The 19,196-nt window shown below is 68.1% G+C and overlaps 1 protein-coding gene across 1 annotated transcript; it reads left to right on the top strand.

Annotated features, from left to right (window-relative positions):
• The first annotated feature begins 2,060 nt into the window (after positions 1-2,060).
• Positions 2,061-17,884, top strand: GPAA1 (glycosylphosphatidylinositol anchor attachment 1). The gene is made up of 12 exons (XM_061479154.1): positions 2,061-2,145; positions 3,250-3,429; positions 7,063-7,174; positions 7,557-7,704; positions 8,046-8,147; positions 9,342-9,538; positions 10,666-10,862; positions 12,202-12,355; positions 13,905-13,954; positions 14,008-14,238; positions 16,465-16,644; positions 17,641-17,884. Exons 1-12 carry the CDS (start codon positions 2,072-2,074, stop codon positions 17,882-17,884), a joined length of 1,869 nt encoding a protein of 622 aa, XP_061335138.1. The 5' UTR covers positions 2,061-2,071.
• The last annotated feature ends 1,312 nt before the right edge of the window (positions 17,885-19,196 follow it).

Below are 19,196 nucleotides of genomic sequence, written 5' to 3'. Positions count from 1 at the left end.
CCCTGCCCATCCCTGTCCATCCCTGCCTGTCCTTGTCCATCCCTGCCTGTCCTTGTCCATCCCTGTCCATCCCTGCCTGTCACTATCCATCCCTGCCTGTCCTTGTCCATCCCTGTCCATCCCTGCCTGTCCATCCCTGCCTGCCTTTGTCCATCCCTGTCCATCCCTGCCTGTCCTTGTCCATCCCCCCCTGTCCCTACCTGTCCTTGTCCATCCCTCCCTGCCCTTGTCCATCCCTTCCTGTCATTGTCCATCCCTGTCCATCCCTGCCTGTCCTTGTCCATCCCTGCCTGTCCCTGTCCATCCCTGTCTGTCCTTGTCCATCCCTGCCTGTCCCTACCTTTCCTTGTCCATCCCGGTTCATCCCTGCCTGTCCCTGTCCATCCCTGCCTGCCCTTGTCCATCCCTGTCCATCCCTGCCTGTCCCTGTCCATCCCTACCTGTCCTTGTCCATCCCTGTCCGTCCCAGCCCACTGTCCATCCCTACCTGTCCTTGTCCATCCCTGCCTGTCCCTGTCCATCCCTGTCAGTCCTTGTCCATCCCTCCCTGTCCCTACCTGTCCTTGTCCATCCCAGTTCATCGCTGCCTGTTCCTGTCCATCCTTGCCTGCCCTTGTCCATCCCTGTCCATCCCTGCCTGTCCTTGTCCATCCCTGCCTGTCCATCCCTGCCTGCCTTTGTCCATCCCTGGCCATCCCTGCCTGTCCTTGTCCATCCCCCCCTGTCCCTACCTGTCCTTGTCCATCCCTCCCTGCCCTTGTCCATCCCTTCCTGTCCTTGTCCATCCCTGTCCATCCCTGCCTGTCCTTGTCCATCCCTGCCTGTCCCTGTCCATCCCTGTCTGTCCTTGTCCATCCCTCCCTGTCCCTACCTGTCCTTGTCCATCCCGGTTCATCCCTGCCTGTCCCTGTCCATCCCTGCCTGTCCCTGTCCATCCCTGCCTGTCCCTGTCCATCCCTGTCTGTCCTTGTCCATCCCTCCCTGTCCCTACCTGTCCTTGTCCATCCCGGTTCATCGCTGCCTGTCCCTGTCCATCCTTGCCTGCCCTTGTCCATCCCTGCCTGTCCCTGTCCATCCCTGCCTGTCCTTGTCCATCCCTGTCCATCCCTACCTGTCCTTGTCCATCCCTGTCCATCCCTTCCCACTGTCCATCCCTACCTCTCCTTGTCCATCCCTGTCCATCCCTACCTGTCCTTGTCCATCCCTGTCCATCCCTGCCTGTCCCTGTCCATCCCTGCCTGTCCTTGTCCATCCCTGTCCATCCCTGCCTGTCCCTGTCCATCCTTGCCTGCCCTTGTCCATCCCTGTCCATCCCTGCCTGTCCCTGTCCATCCATGGGTGTGACACTGACAGGACAAGGGGTGATGGGCTCAGCCCGGCACAGGGGGAGCTCGGGTTGGGTGCAGGCAGAAGCTCTTCCCCGTGAGGGTGCTGAGGCGCCGGCACAGGGTGCCCAGAGGAGCTGTGGCTGCCCCATCCCTGGCAGTGCTCAGGGCCGGCTTGGACACAGGGCTCGGAGCACCCTGCTCCGGTGGGGGGGTCCCTGCCCTGCCCTGCGCTGCCCGTGCCTGGAGCCGCATCCGCTCTCGGCGCTCCCCGTCCCACGGCTCCAGGACCCCGCCTGCAGCCCCTGCCCCTGCCCGTGCCGTGCGTGACCCGAGCGTGACCCGAGCGTGACCCCTGCGTGACCCCTGCGTGACCCGAGCGGGCTCCCCTCGCGCTCCCCTCCTGCCCCGGGACCCGCACCAGTGCGCATGCGCGGCTCGGCAGGAGGGGGCGGGGCGCTGCCGGTTCCGGGGTCCCCCCGCGCCCTGGGCCCGGTCTGAGCGCGGCGGCGGGGAACGGACGGGAGCGGGACGGGAGCGGGAAGGGAGCGGGACCGGGACCGGGAAGGGGAAGGGAGCGGGACGGGAGCGGGAGCGGGAGCAGGACCGGACCGGACCGGACCGGACCGAGCGTGGGGCTGTGGGGGGTGGGGCAGGGACGCCCCGTTTCGCCTGCCGGGGGGGGGTTGCATCCCTGGGACCCCCCCATCCCCTCCCGGTACCTTTGGTGACCTCCCCCCACCGCCATGGGGCTGCTCTTGGACCCCCACTGCCGCCGGGCGCTCGCCCGCCTCATCGTGCGCCTCAACACCCCCCTCTGGTGAGCGCTGGGGGGCTCTGGGGGGCTGCATGGGGGCTGGGGGGGGCCTGTGTGGGGGCTCTATGGGGGCTCTGTGGGGGGCTGTATGGGGGCTCTGTGGGGGGCTGTATAGGGGCTTTGGTGAGCGCTGGGAAGGCTCTATGGGGGCTCCGTGGGGGGCTCTAGGGAGCACTGGGAGGGCTCTGTGGGGGGCTCTGTGGAGGGCTCTAGGGGGGACTCTGGTGAGCAGTGGGGGGTTCTACAGGGGGCTCTAGGAAGGGCTCTATGGGGGCTCTGGTGAGCGCTTAGAAGCGTCCGTGGGAGGTTCTATGGGGGGGCTCTATGGGAGGCTCTATGAGGGGCTCTGTGGGGGCTCTGTTGAGAGCTGGGGGGCTCTGTGGGGGGTCTCTATGGGGGCTCTACGGGAGGGCTCTGTGGGACCCTCTACAAGGGGCTCTGTGGGGGCTCTGGTGAGTGCTGGGAAGGCTCTATGGGGGCTCTATGGGACCCTCTACAAGGGGCTCTGTGGGGGCTCTGGTGAGTGCTGGGCAGGCTCTATGGGGGCTCTATGGGGGCTCTATGGGACCCTCTACAAGGGGCTCTATGAGGGCTCTGGTGAGTGCTGGGAAGGCTCTATGGGGGCTCTATGGGGGCTCTATGGGACCCTCTACAAGGGGCTCTATGGGGGCTCTGGTGAGTGCTGGGCAGGCTCTATGGGGGCTCTATGGGGGCTCTATGGGACCCTCTACAAGGGGCTCTATGGGGGCTCTGGTGAGTGCTGGGAAGGCTCTATGGGGGCTCTATGGGACCCTCTACAAGGGGCTCTGTGGGGGCTCTGGTGAGTGCTGGGAAGGCTCTATGGGGGCTCTATGGGAGGGCTGTATGGGAGGCTCTACAAGGGGCTCTGTGGGGGCTCTGGTGAGCGCTGGGGGGCTCTATGGGGCTGGGGTGGGCGGGTTTAGTGTGAGGTGCCCTCTCCATGGCAGGGGTTGGAGCTTGATCTTAGGTCCTTTCCAACACAAACCATTCCATGATTCTATGGGGGGCTCTGGTGACCCCCAGAGGGGAGGGGCTCTATGGGGTGCCCCATGCAGTGCCCCCCATGCTGACACCCTCCCCCCCCAGCGTGCTGAGCTATGTGCTGGGGGTGGGCTGGTTCCTGGCGCTGGCGTTCCCCCCCCTGGCCCCCCGCACCTACACGTCCGAGAACGCCATGGGCTCCACCATGGTGGAGGAGCAGTTCGGCCTTGGGGAGCGCGCCCTCGCCCTCGCCCGCGACTTCGCCACCCACAAGAAGAAAGCGGGGTGAGAATGGGGTGAAACTGGGGGGCGGTGGGGTAGGAACGGGGCTGGGGGGGGCTGAGGGATGGGGTTGCTGCAGGAGGCAGGGAGTGGTGGAGGCGTGGAGTGGTGGAGGTGTGGGGTGATGGAGGTGTGGGGTGGTGGAGGCAGGGAGTGATGGAGGCATGGGGTGGTGGAGGCGTGGAGTGGTGGAGGCGTGGGGTGGTGGAGGTGTGAGGTGGTGGAGGCGTGGGGTGGTGGAGGTGTGAGGTGATGGAGGCGTGGAGTGGTGGAGGTGTGGGGTGGTGGAGGTAGGGAGTGCTGGAGGTGGGGGGTGATGGAGGCAGGGAGTGATGGAGGCGTGGGGGATGGAGGCGTGGACTGGTGGAGGTGTGGGGTGGTGGAGGCAGGGAGTGGTGGAGAGTGGGGTGATGGACGCGTGGGGGGGTGGAGGTGTGGGGTGATGGAGGCGTGGGGTGGTGGGGCAGGGAGTGATGGAGGCAGGGAGTGATGGAGACGTGGGGCGATGGAGGCAGGGAGTGATGGAGACGTGGGGCGATGGAGGCAGGGAGTGATGGAGGCGTGGGGCGATGGAGGCATGGGGCGATGGAGGCGTGGAGGCGTGGGGCGATGGAGGCGTGGGGCGATGGATAAGGCTGGGTTGGGCTGGGAGAAGTTTGAAGCTCCTCCAGGTTCAGTCCTGACCCCTTCCCCTGGAGCAGGGTGCTCCCAGCCCCTGTGTCCGACCCGGCCTTGAGCCCTGCCAGCAATGGGGCAGCCCCAGCTTCTCCCTTCAACCCCTGCCAGGGTCCCGGCGCCCTCATGGGGAGGAACTTCCCAAGACCCCTGCTCAGCCTTCACGGGATCCTGGGGTGGTTTGGGCTGAAGGGAACTTAAAGCTCCCCCCGTTCCAGCCCCGTGCCCCAGGCAGGGCCCCTTCCACTGGAGCTGCTTCCTCCAGACCAGCCCTTGGGGCTTTATCTGGGGCTATTTCCGATCCCGGTTTCTCTGAGGTTGGGTTTTCCATCTGGAAGCAGTGGGGTGGGAATGATGCTCCTTGTTCCCCAATGGCAATGGGGGTTATTTCCTGCTGGAGCAGGTCCTGAGGAGGGGCTGAGCGCTGTCCCCAGGACGGGAATGTGGCAGCCGCCAGGTCATGGGATCGTGGAGTCAGGGAATGGGTTGGGAGGGACCTTAACGCCCCTGGTTCCAGTTTGGGATTGAACTGGGACCATGTGGAGAGCAGCTGGGAATGCAGAGGGATGAGGGAGCTGCTCCCAGTGAGGGGCAAGGTTCGAGGGGACCTTCTCCATGTCCAAACCCCTGGTGGAGCCGGGGGGCAGCTGGATCCGGTCTCAGTGTCAGGCTTGGGCAAGGGTTTGTGTCTGATGGAGGTGAGAGGGGAATTCGAGAGGGATTTTACATGGAATTCGAGAGGGATTTTACATGGAATTCGAGAGGGATTTTACATGGAATTCGAGAGGCATTTTACGTGGAATTCGAGAGGGGTTTTACGTGGAATTCGAGAGGGATTTTACATGGAATTCGAGAGGGATTTTACATGGAATTCGAGAGGGATTTTACGTGGAATTCGAGAGGGATTTTACGTGGAATTCAAAAGGAATTTTACGTGGAATTCGAGAGGGGTTTTACGTGGAATTCGAGAGGGATTTTACATGGAATTCAAAAGGAATTTTACGTGGAATTCGAGAGGGGTTTTACGTGGAATTCGAGAGGGGTTTTACGTGGAATTCGAGAGGGATTTTACGTGGAATTCGAGAGGGATTTTACATGGAATTCGAGAGGGATTTTACATGGAATTCAAAAGGAATTTTACGTGGAATTCGAGAGGAATTGGAAGGGGGGAGGATGGGAGCGGGAAGGATGCTGGAGGTGCTCCCGGTGGGGGTCAGGGTGATGCCCTTGATCCCAACCCCCCAAGGCAGCGCCCGGGTGAGGCCGGACCCTGGGTGAGGGGCATCCCCCGAGCGTTCCAGCAGCTCCCTGTGCCGAATCCCCTGCTCGGTGACACTGATGGGGCCACCCTGGGAGCAGGGGGACCCCAGCCAGCGAGGTGCAGGTACCGGGGTCACAGCCGGCGAGGTGCAGGTGCAGGTACCGGGGTCACAGCCAGTGAGGTGCAGGTGCAGGTACCGGGGTCACAGCCAGTGAGGTGCAGGTGCAGGTACCGGGGTCACAGCCAGTGAGGTGCAGGTGCAGGTACCGGGGTCACAGCCGGTGAGGTGCAGGTACCGGGGTCACAGCCAGCGAGGTGCAGGTGCAGGTACCGGGGTCACAGCCGGTGAGGTGCAGGTGCAGGTACCGGGGTCACAGCCAGCGAGGTGCAGGTGCAGGTACCGGGGTCACAGCCAGTGAGGTGCAGGTGCAGGTACCGGGGTCACAGCCAGCGAGGTGCAGGTGCAGGTACCGGGGTCACAGCCGGTGAGGTGCAGGTGCAGGTACCGGGGTCACAGCCAGCGAGGTGCAGGTGCAGGTACCGGGGTCACAGCCAGTGAGGTGCAGGTGCAGGTACTGGGGTCACAGCCAGTGAGGTGCAGGTGCAGGTACCGGGGTCACAGCCAGCGAGGTGCAGATGCAGGTACCGGGGTCACAGCCAGCGAGGTGCAGGTACCGGGGTCACAGCCAGTGAGGTGCAGGTGCAGGTACCGGGGTCACAGCCAGTGAGGTGCAGGTGCAGGTACCGGGGTCACAGCCGGCGAGGTGCAGGTGCTGGTACCAGGGTCACAGCCGGCGAGGTGCAGGTGCAGGTACCGGGGTCACAGCCGGCGAGGTGCAGGTGCAGGTACCGGGGTCACAGCTGGCGAGGTGCAGGTGCAGGTACCGGGGTCACAGCCGGCGAGGTGCAGGTGCAGGTACCGGGGTCACAGCCAGCGAGGTGCAGGTGCTGGTACCAGGGTCACAGCCGGTGTGGTGCAGGTGCAGGTACCGGGGTCACAGCCAGTGAGGTGCAGGTGCAGGTACCGGGGTCACAGCCGGCGAGGTGCAGGTGCAGGTACCGGGGTCACAGCCGGCGAGGTGCAGGTGCTGGTACCAGGGTCACAGCCTGGGATCAGGGGATCAGCTGGGGTAGAAAAGAGCTTCAGGATCACCCAGTCCAGCCCATCCCAGCCCTGCCAAGGCCACTGCTGCCCCATGGCACTGAGGCCTCATCTCCACGGGGTGTGAGCACTCGCAGGGCCGGTGCCTGCAGCCCTGCCCCGGGCAGCCTCTTCCGATGCCTGAGCACCCTCTGGGGCAGGAATTGTTCCTCAGCTCCATCTAACCCTGCCCTGGGGCAGCTTGAGGCCGGTTCCTCTGGTCCCATCCCTTGCTCCAGGCCCTGCACCAGCTCCGTTCCTGCTCCAGATGGGTCAGAGGAGGGGCAGGATCTGCTCGGGGGTCGGGTCAGTGGAGCAGGATCCCATTGGGGTCCGTGGTGCCCGCAGGGATCAGCGCTGGGCCAGGCAGCTCCTGTGGAAGGTCCCTGCCCGGGGCAGGGTCGGGGGGGCCCGGAGTCATCCCAGGGCCACCACAGACCCGCTCGTGTGTGCCCTGCTCCGGGTGGGGGCCTGGAGGCGCTCCCGAGGCCCTGCAGCGGGTGCACCAGGGTGGGGAAGCCCTCGAAGCCCGTTCCCGTTTCCCAACGCGTGTGTGCAGGGGGATGCCCGCGGCCTGGCTGGAGAAGACCATGTGGAGCCTGGGGCTGGAGGTGCATCGGCAGCACTTCTCCCACACGCTGCCCTTCCCTGACGAGAGCCGGGAGCGCTACGTACGTACGGCTGCCGCGGTGCCGCCGGCTGCGGGGGCACAGAGCCCCGTGGCTGCTGCGCGGTGTCACCAGCGGTGGGGACGGTCACTGGCGCTGTCCCTCGGGCCTCGGTGTTGTTCAGTGCCTCCGTTGATGGGTGAGGGGATCGGGGCACCTGAGCACCCCCTGCACCGGGCACCGGGGAGGCCGCACCTGGGATCCTGTGCTCGGCTCCGGGCCCCTCACTGCAAGAGAGACCTTGAGGTGCTGGAGTGGGGCCGGAGAAGGGAATGGAGCTGGAGCAGGGCCTGGAGCACAGGGGTGATGGGGAAGGGCTGAGGGACCTGGGGGGGGCTCCCATCACCCCATTGCCCTGTGCCCCATGCCTGTGCGTCCCCTGCAGCTGGTGCGGGGCACCAATGTCTATGGGATCCTGCGAGCGCCGCGCGCCGCCAGCACCGAGGCGCTGGTGCTGAGCACCGGCTGTGCCCCGGGGCCGCACAACAACCAGGCCGTGGGGCTGCTCCTGGCACTCGCTGCCTACTTCCGGGGTGAGGAGGGGGGAGTTTGTGGGGCAGGGGCCATGGGGGGGTGTGTGGGGCAGGAATGGGGCTGTGTGGGGCAGGTGCTGGGCTGTGGGGTGTGTTGGGATAGGGGCATGCGCCATGGGGGGTGTGTGGGGCAGGGATGGGGCTGTGGGGTACGTGTAAGGTGGGGTTGGGGTCTGTAAAGGGTGTGTGTGGGGCAGGGATGGGGCTATGGGGTACATGTAGGGTGGGGTTGGGGTCTGTAAAGGGTGTGTGTGGGGCAGGGATGGGCCATGGGGTGTGGGGCTCTGTGGGGCAGGGATGGGGCTGTAGGAGGGATCTGTGACCGTGCCTGTGTCCTTCAGGGCAGATCTACTGGGCGAAGGACATCATCTTCCTCGTCAATGAGCACGACCTCCTGGGCATGGAGGCCTGGCTGGAGGCTTACCATGACGTGAACATCACCGGTGAGCAGGAGAGGGGGTGGTGGTGGTGGTGCTGGTCATGGGGTGGAATGGAAGTGGTGCTGGTCATGGGGTGGAATGGAAGTGGTGCTGGTCATGGGGTGGAATGGAAGTGGTGCTGGTCATGGGGGTGGAATGGAGACGGTGCTGGTCATGGGGTGGAATGGAGGGGGTGGTGGTGATGGTGCTGGTCATGGGGGTGGAATGGAGGTGGTGCTGGTCATGGGGTGGAATGGAGGGGGTGGTGGTGATGGTGCTGGTCATGGGGGTGGTGGTGATGGTGCTGGTCATGGGGGTGGTGGTGATGGTGCTGGTCATGGGGGTGGTGGTGATGGTGATGGTCATGGGGGTGGAATGGAGGTGGTGCTGATGGTGGTGCTGGTCATGGGGGTGGAATGGAGGTGGTGGTGATGGTGCTGGTCATGGGGGTGGGTGTTGGAGTGGGCATGGAGGTGCTGACTCCCAGTGGTGCTGAGGCCCCATGGTGCAGTGCCATGCCCGGTGCCAGTGCCCGTGGTGCAGTGCTGTGCTGTGCCCACAGTGCAGTGCCATGCCCACTGCCTGCCATGCAGTGCTGTGCCCAGTGCCCGCGGTGCAGTGCCATGCCCGGTGCCGGTGCCTGCGGTGCAGTGCCATGCCCGGTGCCCGCAGTGCAATGCCATGCCTGGTGCTGGTGCCCGCAGTGCAGTGCCATGCCCGGTGCTGGTGCCTGCGGTGCAGTGCCATGCCCGGTGCCCACGGTGCAGTGCCATGCCCGGTGCTGGTGCCCGCGGTGCAGTGCCATGCCCGGTGCCTGCAGTGCAGTGCCATGCCTGGTGCCGGTGCCCGCAGTGCAGTGCCATGCCCGGTGCCCGCAGTGCAGTGCCATGCCTGGTGCTGGTGCCCGCAGTGCAGTGCCATGCCTGGTGCCGTTGCCTGCAGTGCAGTGCCATGCCTGGTGCCGGTGCCTGCAGTGCAGTGCCATGCCCGGTGCTGGTGCCCGTGGTGCAGTGCCATTCCTGGTGCCGTTGCCTGCAGTGCAGTGCCATGCCTGGTGCCGGTGCCTGCAGTGCAGTGCCATGCCCAGTGCCGGTGCCCGCGGTGCAGTGCCATGCCCGGTGCCCGCAGTGCGGTGCCATGCCTGGTGCCGGTGCCCGCAGTGCAGTGCCATGCCCGGTGCCGGTGCCCGCAGTGCAGTGCCATGCCCGATTCCCGCAGCCGTGCGCTCCTCGGGGCCGCTGGGCCGTGCCGGCGCCATCCAAGCGGCCATTGCCCTGGAGCTGAGCAGCGATGTGGTGACCAGCTTCGACGTGGCCGTGGAGGGGCTCAACGGGCAACTGCCCAACCTCGACCTGCTCAACCTCTTCAACGCCTTCTGCCAGAAGAACGGGCTCCTCTGCACCATCCAGGGCAAGGTGGGACCCACACCCCCCCCCCGGGCCTGCCGGTGGCACCGCGCCTTGTGCCAGCGCTGGGGGGGCACCGGAGCTGAGGCCTGGAGCACAGGGGTGATGGGGAAGGGCTGAGGGACCTGGGGGGTTCAGATGGGGAAGGGAAGGCTCAGGGGGGACCTGATGGCTCCCTCCAAGTGCCTGCCAGGAGGATGGAGCCAGGAGGGGCTGGGCTCTGCTCCCAAGGAACAAGGGATGGGACAAGAGGAACCGGCCTCAAGCTGCCCCAGGGCAGGGTTAGATGGAGCTGAGGAACAATTCCTGCCCCAGAGGGTGCTCAGGCATCGGAAGAGGCTGCCCGGGGCAGGGCTGCAGGCACCGGCCCTGGAGATGTCTGAAGGGGGCTTGGGAGTGGTGCTTCCGTGGCGGCCTTGGTCAGGATTGGTCTCGGCGATGTTCAGGCTCCTTCCCACCCTCCGCAGAGCCAGGGCTCAATGGTTCACGCTGCCCTTTGCTCCGGCCCAGCTGAGCACCACAACCTCTCATCCTCCTTTCTCTTGTCCATGGGGTGATGGGCTCGGGGAGGGACCCAGAGGTGGTTCCTGACCTGCAGCACCCCCTGGGCTGCCCCCCGGCCGTGGTGGTCATGGAGCCACGGAGCTATGGAGCCACGGAAGGGGTTGGGAGGGAGCTTGGAGATCCCGATCCGGCTCCTGGCCAGGGACCCCTCACACTGGAGCAGCTGCTCCAAGCCTGGCATCCCCCCCCCCCCCGCCGGTCTCTGAGGGCCCTCACTGCAGGCAGTGCCCTCGGTGCCATGGGCGGTGCTGGCCACGGTGTTTGCGCTGCCCCCCGGCCCATTGCTGAGCTCCATCCCCATTGCTGAGCTCCATCCCCATTGCCGAGCTCCATCCCCATTGCTGAGCTCCATCCCCATTGCTGAGCTCCATCCCCATTGCTGAGCTCCATCCCCATTGCTGAGCTCCATCCCCATTGCCGAGCTCCATCCCCATTGCCGAGCTCCATCCCCATTGCTGAGCTCCATCCCCACTCCCCCCCTCCCTCCTCATCCCCACTGTCCCCCTTCCCTCCCCACCTCCCTCCCCATCCCCACTGCCCTCCCCTCATCCCCTCTCCCTTCCCTCCCGCAGCTGCAGCACTCGGACTGGGACTCGCTGCCCGCCTACGCCCGGAGCCTGCAGACCCTGCTCCTCATGGTGCTGGCGCAGGCGTCGGGGCGGCCCCGCGGCGAGCACGGCCTCTTCCTGCGCTACCGCATCGAGGCGCTCACCCTGCGCGGCATCAACAGCTTCCGGCAGTACAAGTACGACCTGGGCACCGTGGGCAAGTGAGTGCCGCCGCGCCACCGTGGGGCTGCCACCGTGGGGCTGCCACCGCGCCACTGTGGGGCTGCCACTGTGGGGCTGCCCACGTGTCCCTATGGGGCTGCCCACGTGTCCCTATGGGGCTGCCCAAGTGTCCCTATGGGGCTGCCACCACGCCCCCGTGGGGCTGCCCACGTGTCACTATGGGGCTGCCCACGTGTCCCTATGGGGCTGCCCACGTGTCCCTATGGGGCTGCCACCGCGCCACCGTGGGGCTGCCACCGTGGGGCTGCCCACGTGTCACTACGGGGCTGCCACCACGCCACCGTGGGGCTGCCACCGTGGGGCTGCCCACGTGTCACTATGGGGCTGCCACCGCGCCCCCGTGGGGCTGCCCCTGCACCCCTATGGGGCTGCCCACATGTCCCTGTGGGGCTGCCCCTGCGCCCCTATGGGGCTGCCCACGTGTCCCTGTGGGGCTGCCCCTGCGCCCCTGTGGGTCTCCCCACGTGTCCCTATGGGGCTGCCCCTGCGCCCCTGTGGGTCTCCCCTCGTGTCCCTATGGGGCTGCCCCTGCGCCCCTGTGGGTCTCCCCTCGTGTCCCTATGGGGCTGACCCTGTGCCCCTATGGGGCTGCCCATGTGTCCCTCTGGGTCTCCCCACGCATCTCTCTGGGTCTCCCCATGCGTCCCTCTGGGTCTCCCTACGCGTCCCTATGGGGCTGCCCCCATGTCCCTCTGGGTCTCCCCACGCATCCCTCTGGGTCTCCCTACGCGTCCCTATGGGGCTGCCCCCATGTCCCTGTGGGGCTCCCCACGTGTCCCTGTGGGGCTGCCCCCATGTCCCTGTGGGTCTCCCCACGCGTCCCTATGGGTCTCCCCCCGTGTCCCTCTGGGTCTCCCCACGCGTCCCTCTGGGTCTCCCTACGCGTCCCTATGGGGCTGCCCCCATGTCCTGTGGGGCTCCCCACGTGTCCCTGTGGGGCTGCCCCCATGTCCCTGTGGGGCTCCCCACGCGTCCCTCTGGGTCTCCCCACGTGTCTTTGTGGGTCTCCCCCCGTGTCCCTCTGGGTCTCCCCACGCATCTCTCTGGGGCTGCCCACATGTCTCTATGGGTCTCCCCCCGTGTCCCTGTGGGTCTCCCCCCGTGTCCCTGTGGGTCTCCCCACATGTCCCTCTGGGTCTCCCCACGTGTCCCTCTGGGTCTCCCCCCGTGTCCCTCTGGGTCTCCCCACGCGTCCCTGTGGGTCTCCCCCCGTGTCCCTCTGGGTCTCCCCACGCGTCCCTGTGGGGCTGCCCCCATGTCCCTGTGGGTCTCCCCACGCGTCCCTGTGGGGCTGCCCTGCCTGCCCCCCGCCCCCAGGATGCTGGAGGGAATGTTCCGGAAGCTCAACAACCTCCTGGAGCGCCTGCACCAGTCCTACTTCCTGTACCTGCTGCCCTCGCTCTCGCGCTTCGTGTCCATCGGGCTCTACATGCCGGCCTTCGGCTTCCTGCTCCTCGTCCTCATCCTCAGGATATCCTCGGGGAGCGCCCAGCTGGGGCTGCGGGGGGACCCCAACCCCTCTGCGCTCATGGGGACCGGAGCCGCTGGAGGAGGGGGCAGGAGATGGGAACTGAGAGGGACAGGGGGAGCTCAGCACCGGGGATCAGGTCCCGAGCGGGACAGGGGGAGCTCAGCACCGGGGATCGGGACAGGGGGAGCTCAGCACCGGGGATCAGGTCCCGAGCGGGACAGGGGGAGCTCAGCACCGGGGATCGGGTCCCGAGCGGGACAGGGGGAGCTCAGCACCGGGGATCAGGTCCTGAGCGGGACAGGGGGAGCTCAGCACCGGGGATCAGGTCCCGAGCGGGACAGGGGGAGCTCAGCACCGGGGATCAGGTCCCGAGCGGGACAGGGGGAGCTCAGCACCGGGGATCGGGTCCCGAGCGGGACAGGGGGAGCTCAGCACCGGGGATCAGGTCCCGAGCGGGACAGGGGGAGCTCAGCACCGGGGATCAGGTCCCGAGCGGGACAGGGGGAGCTCAGCACCGGGGATCAGGTCCTGAGCGGGACAGGGGGAGCTCAGCACCGGGGATCAGGTCCCGAGCGGGACAGGGGGAGCTCAGCACCGGGGATCAGGTCCTGAGCGGGACAGGGGGAGCTCAGCACCGGGGATCAGGACAGGGGGAGCTCAGCACCGGGGATCAGGTCCCGAGCGGGACAGGGGGAGCTCAGCACCGGGGCTCAGCTCCCAGGGAGGAGGCAGGGACGCTCCCGGCTGGGGCAGGCCCTGCCCCACAGCTTGCCCATGGTGGGGCGCGTCGGAGCCAGAGCGGGGGCAGAAGAGGGGGCGCCGCGGGGAGGAGCCAGGGGGGCTTCTCCTGCCCGGAGCTCCGGGAGGCCTGGCCCGGGGAGGTGGGGACCGGGCGGCGGCAGGGCTGGAGCGGGACATCTCCTGAGGGTCCCTGCCCCGTCCCATCCTGTCCCCATCTCATCCCATCCCATCCAATCCCTTCCCATCTCATCCCAACTCGTCTCATCCCATCCCATCCCTTTCCATCTCATCCCATCCCCAACCCCTCCCATCCCCATCCCACCCCATCCCATCCCTTCCCATCCAACCCCATCTCATCCCATCCCATCCTTTTCCATCTCATCCCATCCCCAAGCCCTCCCATGCCCATCCCGCCCCATCTCATCCCATCCCTTCCCACCCCACCCCATCCCCTCCCCACCCTCTCCCCACCCCATCCCCACCCCACCCCCATCCCCACTCCTCCCCTCCCACCCCTCCACCCCCCCTTCCCCTTCCTTCCCCCCCCATCCCCACCCCCCCACCCCATCCCCATCCCCACCCCATCCCTTCCCACCCCACCCCATCCCCTCCCCACCCCCTCCCCACCCCATCCCCTCCCCACCCCCTCCCCACCCCATCCCCACCCCATCCCCACCCCCCCCTTCCCCTTCCTTCCCCCCCCCCATCCCCACCCCCCCACCCCTCCCCATCCCCTCCCCCCCATCCCCTCCCCACCGCTGCCCTCCCTGCCCCCATTTCCGCGCTGTTTTCCCTCACGGCCCCGCACGCCCTGGACCTCTGGATGAAGCTGAGCCGGGCGGAGCCGGGCGGCGCGGAGCAGCGCAGCGACAGCGCCCCGGAGGTGGGTGAGGCCCCCCCGCGCCCCCCAGCCGCGCCCCGCACCCGGCCCCTCTGACGCTGTGCCCGCAGGCGCCGCGGCTGCTGGCGCTGGTGCCGCCGGTGCTCGTGTGCCACGCGGCGGGGCTGGCGCTCTACTCCCTGCCCGTGCTGGGCCAGAGCGTGGCCACGCAGCACTTCCCGGTGTCCGAGGCCGAGGCCGTGGTGCTCACCCTCATCGCCATCTACGTGGCGGGCATGGCCCTGCCCCACAGCACCCACAGGTGAGCCCCGGCCCTGCCCTGCCCCACAGCACCCACAGGTGAGCCCCGGCCCTGCCCCACAGCACCCACAGGTGAGCTCCGGACCCTGCCCCACAGCACCCACAGCACCCACAGGTGAGCCCCGGGCCTGCCCCACAGCACCCACAGCACCCACAGGTGGGCTCCGGGCCTGCCCTGCCCCACAGCACCCACAGGTGAGCCCCGAGCCCTGCCCCACAGCACCCACAGGTGAGCTCCGGACCCTGCCCCACAGCACCCACAGCACCCACAGGTGAGCTCCAGGCCTGCCCCACAGCACCCACAGGTGAGCCCCGGCCCTGCCCTGCCCCACAGCACCCACAGGTGAGCCCCGGCCCTGCCCCACAGCACCCACAGCACCCACAGCACCCACAGGTGGGCTCCGGGCCTGCCCTGCCCCACAGCACCCATAGGTGAGCCCCGAGCCCTGCCCCACAGCACCCACAGGTGAGCTCCGGACCCTGCCCCACAGCACCCACAGGTGAGCCCCGGCCCTGCCCCACAGCACCCACAGCACCCACAGCACCCACAGCACCCACAGGTGAGCTCCGGACCCTGCCCCACAGCACCCACAGCACCCACAGCACCCACAGGTGAGCCCCGGCCCTGCCCCACAGCACCCACAGGTGAGCTCCAGGCCTGCCCCACAGCACCCACAGGTGAGCCCCGGCCCTGCCCTGCCCCACAGCACCCACAGGTGAGCCCCGGCCCTGCCCCACAGCACCCACAGGTGAGCTCCGGACCCTGCCCTGCCCCACAGCACCCACAGCACCCACAGGTGAGCCCCGGGCCTGCCCCACAGCACCCACAGCACCCACAGCACCCACAGGTGAGCTCCAGGCCTGCCCCACAGCACCCACAGGTGAGCCCCGGGCCTGCCCTGCCCCACAGCACCCACAGGTGAGCCCCGGGCCTGCCCTGCCCCACAGCACCCACAGGTGAGCCCCGGGCCTGCCCCACAGCACCCACAGGTGAGCCCCGGGCCTGCCCTGCCCCACAGCACCCACAGGTGAGCCCCGGGCCTGCCCCACAGCACCCACAGGTGAGCCCCGGCCCTGCCCCACAGCACCCACAGCACCCACAGGTGAGCCCCCAGCCCTGCCCCACAGCACCCACAGGTGAGCCCCGGGCCTGCCCCACAGCACCCACAGCACCCACAGGTGAGCCCCCGGCCCTGCCCCACAGCACCCACAGGTGAGCCCCGGGCCTGCCCCACAGCACCCACAGGTGAGCCCCGAGCCCTGCCCCACAGCACCCACAGGTGAGCCCCGGCCCTGCCCTGCCCCACAGCACCCACAGGTGAGCTCCGGACCCTGCCCCACAGCACCCACAGCACCCACAGGTGAGCCTCGGCCCTGCCCTGCCCCACAGCACCCACAGGTGAGCCCCTGCCCTGCCACACAGCACCCACAGGTGAGCCCCTGGCAGGGTGCTGGGTGCCCCCATTGACCCCCGTTCCCCGCAGGGTGCTGGGTGCCCCCATTGACTCCCATTCCCCCGCAGGGTGCTGGGTGCCCCCATTGACCCCCGTTCCCCCGCAGGGTGCTGGGTGCCCCCATTGACTCCCGCAGGGTGCTGGGTGCCCCCATTGACCCCCGTTCCCCGCAGGGTGCTGGGTGCCCCCATTGACCCCCGTTCCCCGCAGGGTGCTGGGTGCCCCCATTGACCCCCGTTCCCCGCAGGGTGCTGGGTGCCCCCATTGACCCCCGTTCCCCGCAGGGTGCTGGGTGCCCCCATTGACCCCCGTTCCCCGCAGGGTGCTGGGTGCCCCCATTGACCCCCGTTCCCCGCAGGGTGCTGGGTGCCCCCATTGACCCCCGTTCCCCGCAGGGTGCTGGGTGCTGGGTGCCCCCATTGACCGCCGTTCCCCGCAGGGTGCTGGGTGCCCCCATTGACCCCCGTTCCCCGCAGGGTGCTGGGTGCTGGGTGCCCCCATTGACCGCCGTTCCCCGCAGGGTGCTGGGTGCCCCCATTGACTCCCGCAGGGTGCTGGGTGCCCCCATTGACCCCCGTTCCCCGCAGGGTGCTGGGTGCCCCCATTGACTCCCATTCCCCCGCAGGGTGCTGGGTGCCCCCATTGACCCCCGTTCCCCTCAGGGTGCTGGGTGCCCCCATTGACCCCCGTTCCCCGCAGGGTGCTGGGTGCCCCCATTGACCCCCGTTCCCCGCAGGGTGCTGGGTGCCCCCATTGACCGCCGTTCCCCGCAGGGTGCTGGGTGCCCCCGGCTCGGCGGCGGCGGCGCGGGGCTGGATGCTGCTGAAGCTCCTGGCACTGCTCTACCTGGCGGCTCAGCTCACGGCGCTGGCGCTGCTCAACTTCTCCCTCGGCTTCCTCCTGGCAGTGACCATGGTGCCGGCGGCCGCGGCCACGGCCCCCACCGGGCCCCGGTCAGCACCGCGCCGGGGGGCAAGGGGCTGCAGGGGCACTGGGTGCTGGGTCCCTGCAGGGTGATACCGGGGGTCACTGGGTGCCATTGGGGTCACTGGGTGCTGGGTCCCTGCAGGGTGACACCGGGGGTCACTGGGTGCCATTGGGGTCACTGGGTGCTGGGTCCCTGCAGGGTGATACCATGGGTCACTGGGTGCCATTGGGGTCACTGGGTGCTGGGTCCCTGCAGGGTGACACCGGGGGTCACTGGGTGCCATTGGGGTCACTGGGTGCTGGGTCCCTGCAGGGTGATACCATGGGTCACTGGGTGCCATTGGGGTCACTGGGTGCTGGGTCCCTGCAGGGCGACACTGGGGGTCATTGGGTGCCATTGGGGTCACTGGGTGCTGGGTCCCTGCAGGGTGATACCATGGGTCACTGGGTGCCATTGGGGTCACTGGGTGCTGGGTCCCTGCAGGGCGACACTGGGGGTCATTGGGTGCCATTGGGGTCACTGGGTGCTGGGTCCCTGCAGGGTGACACCGGGGGTCAGGGGGGTCATTGGGGTCACTGGGTGCTGGGTCCCTGCAGGGCGACACCGGGGGTCGGGGGGGTCACTGGGTGCTGGGTCCCTGCAGGGTGACACCGGGGGTCATTGGGGTCACTGGGTGCTGGGTCCCTGCAGGGTGACACCGGGGGTCATTGGGGTCACTGGGTGCTGGGTCCCTGCAGGGTGACACCGGGGGTCACTGGGTGCCATTGGGGTGCTGGGTCCCTGCAGGGTGCCGCTGGTGCTGGTGGCACTGGGTGCTATAGGGGGCTCCCTGTGTTCCTGCTCCCCATAGGGTGCTGCTGGCACTGGGTGGCACTGGTGTCCTCGTGCTCACTGTCCCCGTTCCCCATAGGGTGCTGGGTGCCCCCGGTGTCCTCGTGCTCACTGTCCCCGTTCCCCGCAGGGTGCTGCTGGCACTGGGTGCCCCCGGTGTCCTCGTGCTCACTGTCCCCGTTCCCCGCAGGGCGCTGCTGGCGCTGGTGCTGGTTTTGGCCACCCCGGCCGTGTCGCTGCTCTTGGGCATCTTCCTGGAGCGGGAGCTGGTGGAGGCGCCGGCGGCGCCGGGCGAGGCCTGGCAGCGCTTCCTGGGCGCGCTGGGGCAGGGGCTGCTCCTGCACCACCTGCACGGGGCCTTCCTCTGCCCCCTGCTCGCCCTCGGCACCTACCCCTGCTGGCTGCTGCTCTGGAACGTGCTCTTCTGGGACTGACCCACAGCGCCCCACACGTGGACCCTGAGCCCAGCCCAGGGCCCCCCTCTGCCCCCCAGCACCTACCCCTGCTGGCTGCTGCTCTGGAACGTGCTCTTCTGGGACTGACCCACAGCGCCCCACATGTGGACCCTGAGCCCAGCCCAGGGCCCCCCTCTGCCCCCCAGCACCTGCCCCTGCTGCTCTGGAACGTGCTCTTCTGGGACTGACCCACAGCACCCCACGGTGGGACCCACAGAGAGACCCATGGTGGGACCCACAGAGGGAAGGGACCCACGGATGGACCCACACAGGGACCCATGGCTCAGGAACGTGCACTTCTTGAAGCGATGCCGCTGGACCTGCAGAGAGCCCCATGGACAGACCCACGGAAGGACCCATGGATGCACCCACAGGTGAACCTACATCCAGAGCCATGGATGGGGCCAGAGCCAGCCCCACAGCCGGACACTGTGGCCGTGGGGCAGGGACAGGGACACCAGCCCCAGCCGAGCCCTGGGGTGGCAGCAATGGGGGCGGTGCCAATGGGCCCCATTCCCATGAGGCTGCAGCCCCCAGGGTGCATGGGGGGGGTTCTGTGTGCTGGGGGAGCCTGGTCTCTATTGGGGGTGGGTCCTGGTGGCCCCAAAGGGGGGGGCCCTGTCCTGGGGGTCTCTGTACCGGGGTCTGGTCTGTCCCGGGGGTCTCTGTCCCGGGGGTCTCTGTCCCGGGGGTCTCTGTACTGGGGGTCTCTGTACCGGGGTCTGGTCTGTCCCGGGGGGTCTCTGTACCGGGGTCTGGTCTGTCCCGGGGGGTCTCTGTCCTGGGGGTCTGGTCTGGTCTGTCCCGGGGGTCTCTGTACCGGGGTCTGGTCTGTCCCGGGGGTCTCTGTACCGGGGTCTGGTCTGTCCCGGGGGGTCTCTGTACCGGGGTCTGGTCTGTCCCGGGGGGTCTCTGTCCTGGGGGTCTGGTCTGGTCTGTCCCGGGGGTCTCTGTACCGGGGTCTGGTCTGTCCCGGGGGTCTCTGTCCCGGGGTCTGGTCTGTCCCGGGGGTCTCTGTCCCGGGGTCTGGTCTGTCCTGGGGGTCTCTGTCCCGGGGTCTGGTCTGTCCCGGGGGTCTCTGTACCGGGGTCTGGTCTGTCCCGGGGGTCTCTGTCCCGGGGTCTGGTCTGTCCCGGGGGTCTCTGTCCCGGGGTCTGGTCTGGTCTGTCCTGGGGGTCTCTGTCCCGGGGTCTGGTCTGGTCTGTCCCGGGGGTCTCTGTCCCGGGGGTCTCTGTAACGGGGTCTGGACTGTCCCGGGGGTCTCTGTACCGGGGTCTGGTCTGTCCCGGGG

This window comes from Pezoporus flaviventris, unplaced genomic scaffold, assembly GCF_033815535.1.
Source record: "Pezoporus flaviventris isolate CSIRO_AGI_PZ_B2104156 unplaced genomic scaffold, CSIRO_AGI_Pfla_v1 ptg000142l, whole genome shotgun sequence".
Lineage (NCBI taxonomy): Eukaryota > Metazoa > Chordata > Aves > Psittaciformes > Psittacidae > Pezoporus > Pezoporus flaviventris.
This window is presented reverse-complemented; position numbering and strand designations above follow the sequence as displayed.

Bases quoted from the DNA above. Each gene is read 5' to 3' on its own strand.
- GPAA1 (XM_061479154.1), top strand. From the start codon at position 2,072: ATGGGGCTGCTCTTGGACCCCCACTGCCGCCGGGCGCTCGCCCGCCTC. The intron at 2,146-3,249 runs GTGAGCGCTGGG...CTCCCCCCCCAG, and splicing joins CGCCTCAACACCCCCCTCTG to CGTGCTGAGCTATGTGCTGG. The intron at 13,955-14,007 runs GCAGCGCAGCGA...CGCGCCCCCCAG, and splicing joins GCGGAGCCGGGCGGCGCGGA to CCGCGCCCCGCACCCGGCCC.